This window comes from Lissotriton helveticus, chromosome 3_1 (genome assembly GCF_964261635.1).
Source record: "Lissotriton helveticus chromosome 3_1, aLisHel1.1, whole genome shotgun sequence".
Taxonomy (NCBI): Eukaryota; Metazoa; Chordata; class Amphibia; order Caudata; family Salamandridae; genus Lissotriton; species Lissotriton helveticus.
This window is the reverse complement of record NC_136061.1, coordinates 1012548344-1012562169: the sequence shown is the minus strand read 5'-3', so window position 1 is coordinate 1012562169 and position 13826 is coordinate 1012548344. Positions and strand designations below refer to the sequence as shown.

General features: G+C 50.5%; 1 protein-coding gene across 1 annotated transcript in view; it reads right to left on the bottom strand.

Moving 5' to 3' along the window:
• The window catches only part of LNPK (lunapark, ER junction formation factor), a 691124-nt gene that overhangs the window by 343995 nt on the left and 333303 nt on the right, over positions 1-13826 (bottom strand). The window contains exon 6 of the mRNA XM_078681527.1: positions 11484-11524. Within this exon, the coding sequence (XP_078537653.1) occupies positions 11484-11524 (41 nt within the window). The remainder of the gene's footprint in view (positions 1-11483; positions 11525-13826) is intronic.

The window sequence follows — 13826 nt, the reverse complement described above, 5'->3', positions numbered from 1 at the left end:
GTACAAAAGCTCGAAGGGACTGAACCCGAGCGACTTCGGTGGCACCTCTCGGTATGCAAAGAGTAGACATGGCAAGAGGACGTCCCACTTACGCCTCATTGGTCCTTCTAGGCCCATGATCATGCCTTTCAGGGTTCGGTTGAATCTCTCAACCAACCAGTTTCCTTGGGGGTGGTAAGGGGTGGTGAACTTGTAGGTCACACCACACTCTTGACAAAGGGATTTCATATATTTCGATATGAAATTGGTGCCCCTGTCAGACACCACCTCTAGAGGGAATCCCACTCGGGAGAAAATTCCCATCAGTGCTCGTCCCACCACGGGGGCCGTCACTGTCCTCAGAGGGATGGCTTCAGGGTACCGGGTGGCATGGTCCACCAAGACCAGGATGAACCTGTTGCCCATGGCTGTCTTGGGGTCCAGAGGCCCCACAATGTCAATTCCCACTCGTTGGAATGGGGTACGGAGGACAGGGAATGGTTGGAGGGGAGCCTTGTTCTTCCCTCCACACTTACCACTTAACTGGCAAGTCTGGCAGGTCCTACTGTGAGCATCTGAGCTCCTGTGCATTTGGGGCCAATAAAAGTGGGTGACAAGCCTGTCATTGGTCATGTCCATCCCCAAATGTCCTGCTAACGGCACATCGTGAGCCAACCCCAGTAGGAAGGCTCTGAACTTCTGGGGTACCAACAGCGCACGGGCTGACCCAGGTTCAGCAGCCTTAGGCTCTGAATACAGGAGATCGTTCTCCCAGTAGACCAAGTGTTTTCCGGACTGAACACCATTGGCCTGGTCTGCAGCCTGCTGCCGCATACCCACGAGAGAAGGGCACTCTTTCTGCTCCTTGCAGAATTCCTTCCTGGAGGGGCCTCCTTCTTGCTGCCAATGGGTCAGCTCAGGCAGGTCCCCCAGTTCGGCGATCTGTTCCCTGGCAGGCTCCAGGGCACCCCCCTCAAGGTCTGCCTCCTCCTGGGCCGTGGGAACTTCAGGGGCCGGCTGTCCGCGCCCCCTGCGCCCTCTCTCTAGGCCAGTTCCTGGGCCTCTCCTTCAGGCTCCAGGACTTCAACACCCCTACTGACTGCCATGGACCGCGTGGTCACGCACGCCCAGTCTGGTAGACCCACCATCCGCAGAGGAGTTGTTTTCTCCACCTTTCCCCAAGGGGAGTTCTCCAAATCGTTCCCTAGCAAACAATCTACCGGCATGGAGGTCCTCACAGCGACTTGCAGAGTACCCGAGACCCCCCCCCCCCACTCGAAGGGAAGCGGAGTCATCGGACACTGGCTCTCAGAATTGTCAGCATTGACAACCCTACAGTAGGCATGTGGTACCACCTGCTCTTGAGACACCAGGTGCTGCCTCACTGCAGTCACACTGGCTCCTGTGTCTCGAAGAGCCTCTGCCTTCTTACCGTTGATGGTCATTACCTGCCCATATTTCTTAGTGTTACTGGGTAGGTAGTTCTCGGGGACCATCTCACTGTCTCCTAGCGAGACTAGGGTAATCTGAACGGTATTCCCACCCTCTTGGACTGCTACTTCCTCCCCAAAATTAACGCTAGCCATTTGCCGGGGGGGGGGGGGGGGAGCACCAGTGGGTGAAGATTTTCCAAATAAGCGACATTTAGGATCAGAGGCAATGTGTCCCAGGTCGCCGCACCTAAAACAGGTGATGGGCCTCTTGGAACAGGTCTACCTGTCGGGGCCACGGTCTGCTTTGGGGGTGGAGGAGGCTGAGAACCTTTCCCTTGGTTCCCTTGGGGATTACTTTGGGGGCCTTTGTGGAACCCTTTGTTTTCCCCTGTCCCCCCCACTCTTCTGCTGGGGACCCTGCCCACCTTTGGCTGAGTCTCCCACTGGACCCTTGTGAACCCTGGTGCTGAGCCAGCGGTCCGCTTCCTCAGCAAGCTTCCTCGGGTTGGACAGCTTGCTATCGATCAGGTGCTGGCGTAGCTCAGGAAACAGTCAGACAAGTGCTCCCACGCCATTAAAATCAAGAAGCCCTTGAAAATCATTCACTTTGCTACCCTTCACCCAACCATCCAGCGCTCTGCAGAAAAAGGTCACATACTCCACATACGTACCCCCAGGAATCTTAGTACAACCCCTAAACCTCAGTCGGTACATCTTCGGGGTTAACCCAAACCTGGTCATTAGGGCATCTTTCATGTGCGGGTAGGAATTGCACACCTCGGAAGGGAGATCTAGCAGGGTGTCCCGCCTCTCAGTCAGGAACCGCCCCCACAACCATGCTCCCCAATCTTTCTCAGGGACCCGGTGGGAGGACATGGGTACCTCGTAGGCCCGATACCACTGCCCTATGTCATCCCCCTTAAAGTATTCCTTCACCACATCTTTCGGTACGTAGACCCTTGACTCTACCTGCACTGGCGTTGTGCTGCCACCAGGAGCTGCGTCCAAGCTTTTTGCTTTCAGCTCCAATTCTTTGAGTCGTATCTCATGCTCTAGCTAGTTTCTTCTCCGATATCGCCATCTGTCCATTTAATCTTGCCATCTCAACTTCATGCGCTCTGGTCGCGGCCATGTCCGCCAGTTCGTCTGGGGATAGGACTCCGTGCACCTCAACAAGGCTATCTGGGGGATCCACCACCAGCTGATTCTCTGGCTCTCTCGATTCTTTCCAGGCTCTCAGTGCCTTGATGGTCTGGGCTTTGATTTTGCACCCGGTTTGGGCGACTCGGAACTTTAGTCAGTAACCTTTCAGCTGCTCTACTTTGTAATTTTCAAGCCTTTCCCAATCGACATCATCTACTCCAGAGATGATAGAGGCTGCTCTCACGGGGAGTGAACCAGGTATGGTTTGACGATACGAGATCTCTCGGCAAGACAATAAATCTGTGGCTTTGTTATAGGTCTGCTCTTACTACGTGGTGATCAGTAATTCACTGTACATAAATCATAAATGCAAATTCGAAATCCTCACCGCTGCCACCAATGTTAAAATCGGAGGTCTTTGGTTGACACAGGTATGCATTTGTGACAAGCAGGGACCTTCTCCTCTTGTCAGGGCAAGGGAACTACTCTGTAAGAATAACCCCTGCTCACCCTCTAGGTTGCGTGGCGCGAGCAGACAAGGCTAATCCTCAGGGCGATAGTTAGTTAAGCATTTAGGATCACATACAGTAAACCCACTGACCCACCACAAACGGACACTAGTCGTTAGGTTGTATCCAAAAATACGTAGACTTTATATAAAAATACTTCATATGCAGAATTATCACAAGACCATATAACGTTTAGCGATTGAGGGCCACCAGATTTAAATAGGCAATTGTTCTTTAAGCATTTCTTGGTTAGCAAGGTACGATGACAGGGAAAACAAACGTTGCGGACCCTGGATCTGATGCGAACTCGGGATAAAGTTCAAGGGTACCTTGCGTTGAGTGTCAGAGGCGTTTCAGGCGTGGCTACTGGTGAGGGCGGACCCGGGACAAGGCCGACGGTTCTCCAAAGGATTTATCCGGCTCGGAGCCCCCTCGAGGTGTGAGGCGAGTGAGTGGGACGGTGTGGAGGGTTGTGGCGATCCGGGGTCTGATGCAGCTCACGGGGCGAGGCGCCGTTCAGGCCTGCGGGCCTACTACTTCTTAGCACGCCAAGTCGTACCTGTGGATCGCGTTCTCGGGCAGACTGGTGCAGCACCGGGCCTCCGGTACCACTGTACGGGGAGGCCTTTGAGGTGCGGCACGAGCCTTGGTATGCAGGAGGGCAAAGCGAGACAGTCTGGTACGTTACGACGCACGGACCGTCCGAGGCTATCAGATGTGCTCCGTGCAGATTCTGGCGGGAGAAGATGAGGCACACAACGCGCTCCGTAGCAGGCGAGGTGACAAGAGAGCGGACGGCCCGACACTGAAGCGGAGAGCGACACAAGCTTGAGCGGGGCTCTCTGCGGCGGGGCAACCAGGCTCAGAACGGTCACGACCTTAGGAGGGGCGAAGGCACCCAGTCACAACTCCGGCGAGGGAATAAGAACTAAAGGCCCAACAGCAAATGGGCACAGGCAGAATAGAACCCAATGGTCCTGGGGTTCCGTTCAGGGGGCAAGCTCGTGATCAAGCCCTTGAAGATTGTTTCAGGCACAAGTCTACAAAGTCCTCTCTGGTCTTTTCCTCTCCGTTCTCAGCAAGGCACCACTGCAGGCCAGTCCTTCAGGGCAGAGACCGGTTTCCTTCCTTCAGCTTCTCTTGGTCCTTCTAGTCAGGCAGAGGTTCGTCGTGGTCAAAACAGGATCTGATTTGTTAGGAGCAGGGCTCCTATATTTATACTCAGTTTCTTTGGTCTTTGCAGGCCAGGGGACCTGAGCCTGGTTCAACCCAGTTTTGGAGCACTCTGTTGACAGGAAGCTGCCGTCTTCTTTCAGGGTGCAGGGCAGGGACATCAGACGCTCCGCAGGAGGTGGAGCCAGCATTGTGGTGGTGGAGCACAACCCTATTCAGAGTCAAGGACTACTCCGGCCACCCATCCTGGTGTAAGTACCCTATTCACCACCTGGTAACCCAGACTGTCCCCGGGAATCCCCCAGCCCTGTCACTCACACAAACCCAGACAGCAGATACACATCCTGGCAGAGGCGGGCTGAAATAGTTAGGCGAGCAAATGCTAACTTTCTAAAAGGAGCATTTGCAAACACAGGATATTAAAATAAACCTGGCTAAAGAAAGTATTTTATTATTCTGAGCTCAGGCATACTAAACTCGACGTGCCACCGTGTTCCGTGAGCCTGCCGGGACTATAGCGTGTAATAATTCCGGCAGCTCACCTTGGCCTACAATGCACCCTGCCCGTAGGCCTACCATAGGGGTGACAGATATGAAGGTTAGGGAAGGTTTAGGGACTGGCAAGTGTGTGCACTTGCGCAGTTATGTTATGTTATGTTATGCGTATTTATTAAGCGCACAGATGCTCCAGCGAAGGAGCGTCCTGGCGCCCGACAAGGCAGCAGCACAACACAACTAAACAATAAGAAACCAAAAACAGAATACTACGGGAACACAAAAGTTTTAACAGCTCGGCGAAAGGAGAGTAAGTCCCTGAGGGCGCGAATCGCCGGGGGAAGGGCATTCCATAACACTGCAGCGCGGACTTGAAAAGAGCGTCCGCCAGCCCTGCTACCCTTAAAGCGGGGGACGATAGCCAATTCTAGGTCTGAGGATCTTAGGGACCGGACAGGAACATAACGAGACAGGAGCTTGGAAAGAATCGTAGCCGGGGATCCCTTAAGAATTGTATAGGCAACACAGAGGACCTTAAACCGGATCCTCTGTGCCACCGGAAGCCAGTGCAGCGAACGCAGGGTGTTTGTAGTGGAGCAAAATCTGGGTAATCCCACCACCGCTCTCGCTGCGGCATTCTGAATGCGCTGAAGGCGTCCAATTTCCGCTTGATTCAGGCCCACTTAGAGGGGGCTAGCGTAATCCAGCCTAGAGATCACTGTAGCTTGGATCACAAGTTGCCTGGTGGTGGCATCAAAGAACTTAAGCACGGGACGGAGTCCACGGAGGATACCAAAGCAACAGGCCGCCGTGCGTTTGGTATGGCAGACGAAGGCGAGAGATGGATCCAACTAGACCCCAAGGTTTTTGAGGTCAGAGACCGGGGTAGGTGTGAGGCCTAGATCCGATGGCCACCATCTATCTCCCCAGAGTTCCGTTTGTTTGCCAAAGATCATCACCTCGGTCTTACTTGCGTTCAGCTGGAGACAGTTGGACGTCATCCAGCCGGCGACCGCCCGGAGTCCTTGTTGGAATCTGGGGGCGTCCACGTCCGCATCCCCGCTGATCGTGACCGCTAGCTGGGTGTCATCAGCGTATGACACCATGGTCATACCCCACTGCCTGACTACCTCAGCCAGCGGTCTCACGTATAGATTGAATAACGTGGGACTCAGCGAGGAGCCCTGGGGAACCCCCAGATCCAAAGGATGGAGCTTGCGTGACAGTACCTGACTGTACGCAGGGTCTACAATGGCGGACCCGAGACATATCTTACGAGGCCGCTTCTGTGGGTGGCACAACCAGAGCTGCAGGCCCACTAGCAGCATTTGTATCTGCAAGCCCCGGCACTCCTTGTGCACGTCACTGGGGACTGACAGTAAACCAAATAAGCCAATCGTGGAAATCAATAACAGATACACTTTACATTGTGAGCACTTGCACTGCGGCACAGATTGGCCGTGGCGCAGTGCCCTGAGCATCGAACACCAGCGAAACATCGGAGGCTCATCAGCAAAGAGTGGAAGGGAGACTCACGCCAAAGTGCCAGGTCTAACAACGTCGAAGCCTCTTTATTGTGTCATTCTTTCGATACCTTCAATTTTTCGAGGGTCTTTGCCGTTCTGGAGTCCTTGGCCAAGGAAGTGCCTACCTTTGGATGCTTCTGCAGTCGTAGAGTGCTTTGACGCCGAGGCTCCCTTCGAGGCTTTAGAGTCCGTTTTTCGTGACTCGTCTACTTTTTTTGGGGCGGACGTACCACTTACCGCCTTAGAAGACTTCTTCTCAACCACTACGACCTGGACGTCTGTGTCCTTGTCGACTTCAGTCCCTTCAGCGACGCCATCCTCTTCTTCACTGGAGAGGCCAAGGTTTCAAAGCGACGGTGGAGGGCTCTGCCCCTGAATGTTGTAGTTGGCCCTTCTCTGCCTCTCTTACCCTCAACGTCTTCTGGGTGAAAGCAGAGCACGCGTTGCAGTCTTGACTTTGATGATCCACTAGAGGCAAAGGTTGCAAACTGGATGATTATCTTTCTGTGCATACTTGTGGTGGCAATTCTTGCAGAAGTTGAACAGTGTTTTGTCCGTTACTTTGCGCACGGAGCCCCCCGCATGCACTTTCACTGGTTTTTCGAAGTTTTGCTGTTTTCACATTTCGGCGTACTGCGACTGTTGGAATTGACGACCGTAACGTCACATGTAGGTATCGCGGACCTGTAGAATTAATTTTTTCAATTTTCGTGGATTATTCTCTCCAAATCCTTGGAGCTACTTCTGTAACGATCCAGACCCAGCAGCGGAAAAAAATAATCTGAAGATGGCGACTAAAGGTGGGAGCTTCCAGAGGAAGCCGGTCGACATCACAGAAGGACACCAAATGGTGGTATGTCGACGCCACCAACCACGAAAAAAAAAAAAAAAAAACAAATCCAGTAATTCCGGACCCAACCACTAGATGGCAGAGTAACGCACAGCATGTGAATCCAGAAAAGATTCACGCTGCAAAACTATAGGGTATTTAGAGACAAACCCACTCCACTAAACCAGAATACTTTCGTCACAAGTTTGTTCTCTCAGGTCGTATTTCAGAATTCTGGGTCCTTCCTGAAAGCCACACAGATGTAAGTTTTATAACGATATCCAAGGATGGACTATGGTGTTGTCAAACTTGCAAAAAACACAAACATGGTAATCTTATCATAAACCTAACAGAACAATTAAATTACCTTTGGTAATGCCTCATCTGGTAGAGCCAATCCAGCCACAGATTCCATACCATAGAATTATCCAGACTGGATCAAGAAATATTTCTGGATCAGTACCCCTACATGCCGGTAGGTGGCATCATTCGTCGTGGCGTGGTCCACACCCGAAGTGACAGGCGGGGTGCTAGCGGGTTTCATTTACTTTTCGTGACTTTACACGCCAGGAGAGCCAGGCCACGAAGCACACTGACCACTGGTGTGGAATACCAGGGCCCTGAAAGGGAGAAAAAAAAACCTGTCCCCCAGAATTCCGCACAGAGTGGGGAGGATGGGTGGGTCTGTAAGGAATCTGCGGCTAGACGGAATCTCTACCAGGTACATTGTTACTAAAGGTAGGCAACTTGTTTGTTTGATAGAGACTTCTAGCTGCAGATTCCTTACCCTATAATAGATACTCAAGGAAAATCTCCCCAGAGGTGGGTCTGCGGACCAATTACACACGAGGAAGTCCTGCAGGACCGAACAGGCAAAATGCCCATCCCTACGAACCTTATTGTCCAGGCAGTAGTGTTTGGTAAACGTGTGCAAGCAAGCCCCACAATTCTGCTGGCAGATATCCCATACCGGAACATCTCATGCTAACACAGTGGTTGCAGCTGTGGCTCTGGTGGAATGAGCACACAACCCCTCAGGGGATTGCTTGTTAGCCAATGTATAGCAGATTTTTGATACAGACCACGATCCATCATGAGATGGTACTCTTCTGTACTGCCCGCACTTTCTTTAGGTTTGACATAACCTGTGAAGAGTTGGTCGTCCACCTGGAACTTTCGTGTGCGGTCAAGGTAGAAAGACAACACTCTTTTTAGGTCTACAAAGTGAAGTCGCTCCTCTTCGGAGGGATGAGGCAGAGTGCAAAAAGTAGGCATTGATGGATTGGGCTAAATGAAAGGGAGTGACCACTTTTGGTAGAAAGGAAGCGCTCGTACGAAGCACCAGTTTGTCTGGGTATATGTTCAGGTAAGGAGGCTTGGATGACAATGCCAGAAGCTCACGGACCATACTGGCAGTTGCTCTAGCCAGGAGAAAGGCAGTGGACAATTGTGCAGGGACTTAAAGGAAAGTGAGGACGAGATTGAGGACCCACTGGGACCTAATAAAAGGAGAAGTTGTTAAAAAATGTAAACCTTTCAGAAACTTTTACAATAGGGGATTCGAAAACGGATGGCTGGTCAGATAACTGCAGAAAAGCAGCAATCTAATTAAGATAGCCTTTTAGAGTGTCCAAAGTACAGCCTTGCTGGGCAAGAGAATGAAAAGGAGAACCTAAGAAATAGGGTCAGAAAGGAGATAGATCTGTCTTTCTGTTCACCATACCCCACATTTTCCCCAACTGCAGGCGTATACAGTCTTGGTGGAGGGACGCCTAGCTGCCAAGATCACGTTACAGACTTTGAGCAGAAAGTCGAAAGCGGTTAACTGTTCCCGCTCAATCGCCACACCAGAAGGCTGAGCGTAGACAGGTTTGGGTGGCAAACTCTTCCCTGTTGCTTTTACAGAAGATCCTCCCAAAGGGACAGTCGGATTAGAGGACCGATGGTTATGCTCAACAGCTCAGGAAACCAGACTATGTTCCCAGTGTAGAGCCACAAGGATGTAGGGCTTGGTCATTCCTGATCTTCTTGAGAATGCTGGGCAAGAGAGGTATGGCCTGGGGGGGCGCACAGGAGTCTGAGCTCCTCTTGAGACGAAAAGTGTCTGAGCGAGAGCCGCCTTAGAAACATCAGTGCGCAGAACATGACCCCACCCGCCCGGGCAGTAGCTTTGTCTCAATACCTGTACTAGTACCTCAATGTAGTACAGAAAGGATTTCAATTCCAGCCAGATCGCCCAGAGATCACACTGGTTGATGTGGAATCAGGATTCTATCGGAGACCAGGGACCTCGGATCTCCACCTCTCCCAGATGGCATCCTCATCCTAGAAGCGACACATCTGTCACTACAGTCAGATTTGGTTAGGGAAGGGGGGGAGAGGTCTGCTGCTGACCCAATCAGGGTTTATTAACCACCACTGCAGATCTTTTACAGTTGCCTCCGAGATCCGGACAATGACAGATTCCCCTGCTGCTGTAGCTATTGGAACTTCAGGTCCCACTGCAAATCCCGCATATTCCAGCAGGCATGTGTCACAAGCAGGAGGCCAAGCAGCCTCAGTGAGTGACACCGAAAGGGAGCATAAAGGCTGAAACATCGGTATCAAAGCCTGAATATTCTGTGTTCCCTGCTTGGGAGGACATGCCCAAAACTGAATTACGTCCAGAACAGCTTCAATGAAAAGGGAGCATCTGAGAGGGGTGTCAGGTGTGATTTCGGCATGTTGGATAATGAAACCCTGCGAGTGAAAGGTTCTCAGTGGTCTGGGGGTGGGAGACGACAGCCTGGGGCGAGCCCGCCTTCAACACCTAGTCGTCGAGATAGGGGGAAGACTGGAAACTCTGATCTCTGCAGATTAGCCGCAAGGACCACCATCACCTTGGTGAACACTGAGGGGCGCTGGTGAGGCCAAAAGGAAGCAAAGAAAACCGAAAATACTTGTGGGTCAGTGTGAACCACAGGTAACGCCTGTGGGCAGGCAGGACGGAGATATGGAAGTATGCGTCCTGCAAGTCCAACGCAGCCATCCAGTCTCCTGGGTACAGGGCAGACATGATCTGCGAGTAAGCATTTTGAACTTCTTCTTGAGGCAGAAACTGAGCACAGGTCGAGGAAAGGACTAACACCGCCGTCCTTCTTGGGTACCAGAAAGAAGTGGGAATAGACACCATCACCTATTTATGGCACCAGCACCATCTCTATGGCTCACTTGACCAAGAGAGCCATTAACTCCTTGCAGAAAAGGTATAGGGTGTACCCAGTTAGTCTGTCATAACTAGGTAAAATGGAGGACGTGGTAGACTTGAGAGGAGAGAGTAGCTCTTTCGGACGATCTACAAAATTCACCTGTCTGATGTTATAGACCGCCAGTGGGGCTGGTGATTGTGAATCCTGCTCTCCACTGGGTGCCCATGATGGTAAAAGGGGCAGATAAGGAAGGTTTGGAGGCTTCTGTTGCTGGAAGGGGTGGTGGAGGACTGACCAGACCACTGGCTGCCCGACGCACGGGGCCTGTAGGTACCGAGTTCTGGGACGCGCAGTGAAGCTTGCACGCCTCAGTGACTGGGCAGGTATAAAGGTGACTGGAAACCCCTTCAGTGTCCGCGAAAGGCAAATTGGGTGTAGTGTGGGCCATGGAAAGATCCATGGATCTGGCCGTTGCCCTTCTGTCCTTAAAGCGCTCCAGTATAGAATCTGCCTCGTCCCCACAGAGACGCGGAGCCATCAAAGCGCATGTCCATAATTGATGTTTGGACATCCCCAGGAAAGCCAGAAGTCCTCAACCAGGTGTGGGGACGTAGGGCCACCGTCGACGAAACCCCTTTGCCTAGTGAGTTGGTGGTGTCCAGTCCACATCCAAAGGGGTAGACACTCAACTGAAGCACTTCCGTCAATACATTAGTCTCGACTGCCACAGAGAGCAGGCTCAGGTCCAGGACTTTGGCTGTCCTCCCCATCACCACTGCGAATGAAGCTCCCGCCTCTGTAGCCACAGTAGGGGGAGAAAGCATGCCAGTGTCTAGAGAAGTATCCAGTTTACTGGCATCGGCCAAATTGTCACCAGTCCACGTCGGTATCATATGGCTGGTGTTCTTCAGGTTCATCAACCCCATTGCTACCAGAGTCCTAGCCCATAAGAATAGGGCTCAGCCTGCGTCCGTGGTCTCGTTCAAGACACCAAAGCAAAACAAGGTGCGAGTCTGTCTGCACTATTACCTAGTAGTATAAATTGAATCGCTAAAACGTAAGTAAGTAAAGTTTATTTGTTGATTAATTAAAACCATTACAAAACAAAGGGCAAATTCAGTTTACAACCTGATTTAAAAAAAGCAATATAAACACAGACCCAGATTATCCAGCTAAACGAAAATCTATATAAAAAAAAATTCACTTACTATTTTTTTCTTCTTAGACTTCAATTCTTCCAAAGCTTCATCTGAAACAAATTAAACAAGTTCTATATTTTACATTGCAGTACAACAGTACAGCATCTTTGAGTTAATGAGTAAGATCTTATCTTTGCATGCATGAAGTATGTATACAGAAGCCAATGGGCAGCTCAACCCAATATAGGTTTAAAGTGAAGGATACAGTCAAAAGGAGACAGAAGTGTAGATGGGTTCTGAGTGTAAAGGTGGATCGTTACTTTGTTGTGATGTAATGTGTGCTTTGAGGCTTTCTGAAAAATTGATAACTGTTTGGGAAATCCTGACGGATACTGGACTTTTATTTAGGCCCCCATCTTCCACCACCCCACACTTCCTGTCCTTTACTTTAGCAGGTTCGTTCTAATTGCTGTTTTTTTCCCCTTGGTTACTTTTTTCCTTTATTTCTCTTCCCTTTCTTGACATGGTCTTGCATGGTGTCCAAGTCAGATTAAGAATAACACTAGCATCTACTGCCTGCAACAAATAGGCATTGCAGTGGTTATTACATTTCTCCATCATGCATGTACTGTCTGGCCTGGCACTTGAGCCTCTCAGTCAGGGTGGAGTCGGTCATAAAGGTCACCTGGGATTTAGTGTCTTAATGCCTTTACATGTAATAGCTTGCAGGGACTTCACTACCTTAGTTATTATAGCCACAAGATTATCCTAATCTTTTAGAAATTAACTTTGCCACAAGCCAATTTCAGAGGCTATATAGGTCTTCGATGCCAAATGAATGAAACACCTCGCAGGCAGAGACTTGACACCAGGTAAGGATCAAACATTTATTAAAGCCCTCCAACCAGAAAGGAAACTTCTAAGCCTGTGAACCTGAGAAGAACACTCAAGGTAAATAAAGATCCCACACCGAGAAAAGGAGAAAGTGTAATAAAGGAGAATCACTGAAGGTTTGCAGGTAATCGGGGTGTCACGTGATTTAGGTTGTTCATCAATTGACAACAAAAGGGAACATGGGGGAAATTTTCTTCAATGGTTCATGATTCTATGTCAGGACCAGAGGCTTAGATTATACTTTACTCTTACTGTATTTTCTGCTCAGCAGCCTTATCAACAGAACGGATACAAAAGACGTCAATTCCAATGAGTCTTTGTACTAGAGCAGCAACAACCATAGAGGCAGTCCCATATGAACAATAGCAAGAACAGCACTTCCACTTTCTTCGCTGCTTAGCAGCCAGTTAAGTGCCTTTCCTAGCTATTGCTCATTTCTGTAAGCATATGTTCTTCCCTACCTTGTTGGTTGTTATTGGGGCTGGTTTAGCACATACGTGCTCTCTGCACTATTGCAGGATTCCACGGTCTTGAGACGCGGTTGGTTCTTAAACAGGCCTATCCGCCTCCCCCCCAGAAGTCATGGAAACATTTAACAGATGCTGTTAATTAGTTACCTTCAAGTTTCGATATGAAAAGTTGAATAGCGTCTCACGAATAAAAGCCTTATCAACTAATATGAAGACTACAGTTTATATTTCTGCACAAATGCAGAACAGTCTCATATCGCGCGAAGCAATTTTCAAGCTGTGCTCGTGGGGGTGTGGGGGTGGGGGGGGACATCTAATACAGGAAAAGCTACCTTTCTACTTGATTCGCCACACTCAACGACCAAAGAGTGATACCTCTGAGGCACACGACAACTCAGTTACTCCGTTCACCTAGTAGTGCGTGTTCTTATACCTATTTCTTGACTCTGATAACAAGTCATGTCCGAGCGGAACCTGGCACCCTGAAAGGGGCGCCAAGAAACCCCAGCTGGAGGCACTAAAACGACACCCCAGAAACATCAGGGATGTTGACTCCTGAAGACATCTATCACCCCAGCTCCGCGGATTGGATAGCGGCGCCCTTGGTGGGGTCTTAGGCGGCCAGCCGCATAAGAACACCTATGGACCAAGAGGTCTGGGTCTGACTGAAGGAAGAGTGCCCTCAGCCCGCCCTGGCAGTTAAAGTGGCTCACACGCCAAGATTGAATCCAGAATGGCGACATTTACTACAAAGTTTATCAAAGACCCTAAAAGCAGCTCTTGGTGGTCTTGCCAAGATAAAGTGCTGGACGACCTAGGGCCGCTCATTACAATTCTAGACATGGCGGAAGACACCAGAGAAACTGCCCACTTGATTGACCTCATGGTACACTTGGGTTGGGCCCAGAACGCCCTTTGCTTCCTTGGAATAGCAAATTGTGTGCTAGCAACAGAGCATAGGCATTCCCTGTTGATTAAGATTTAGCCCAGACTTGTAGAACCACGGAGGATGGCCCAGTGGCAAAAGGGGGGGGCTCTTCGGAGAACC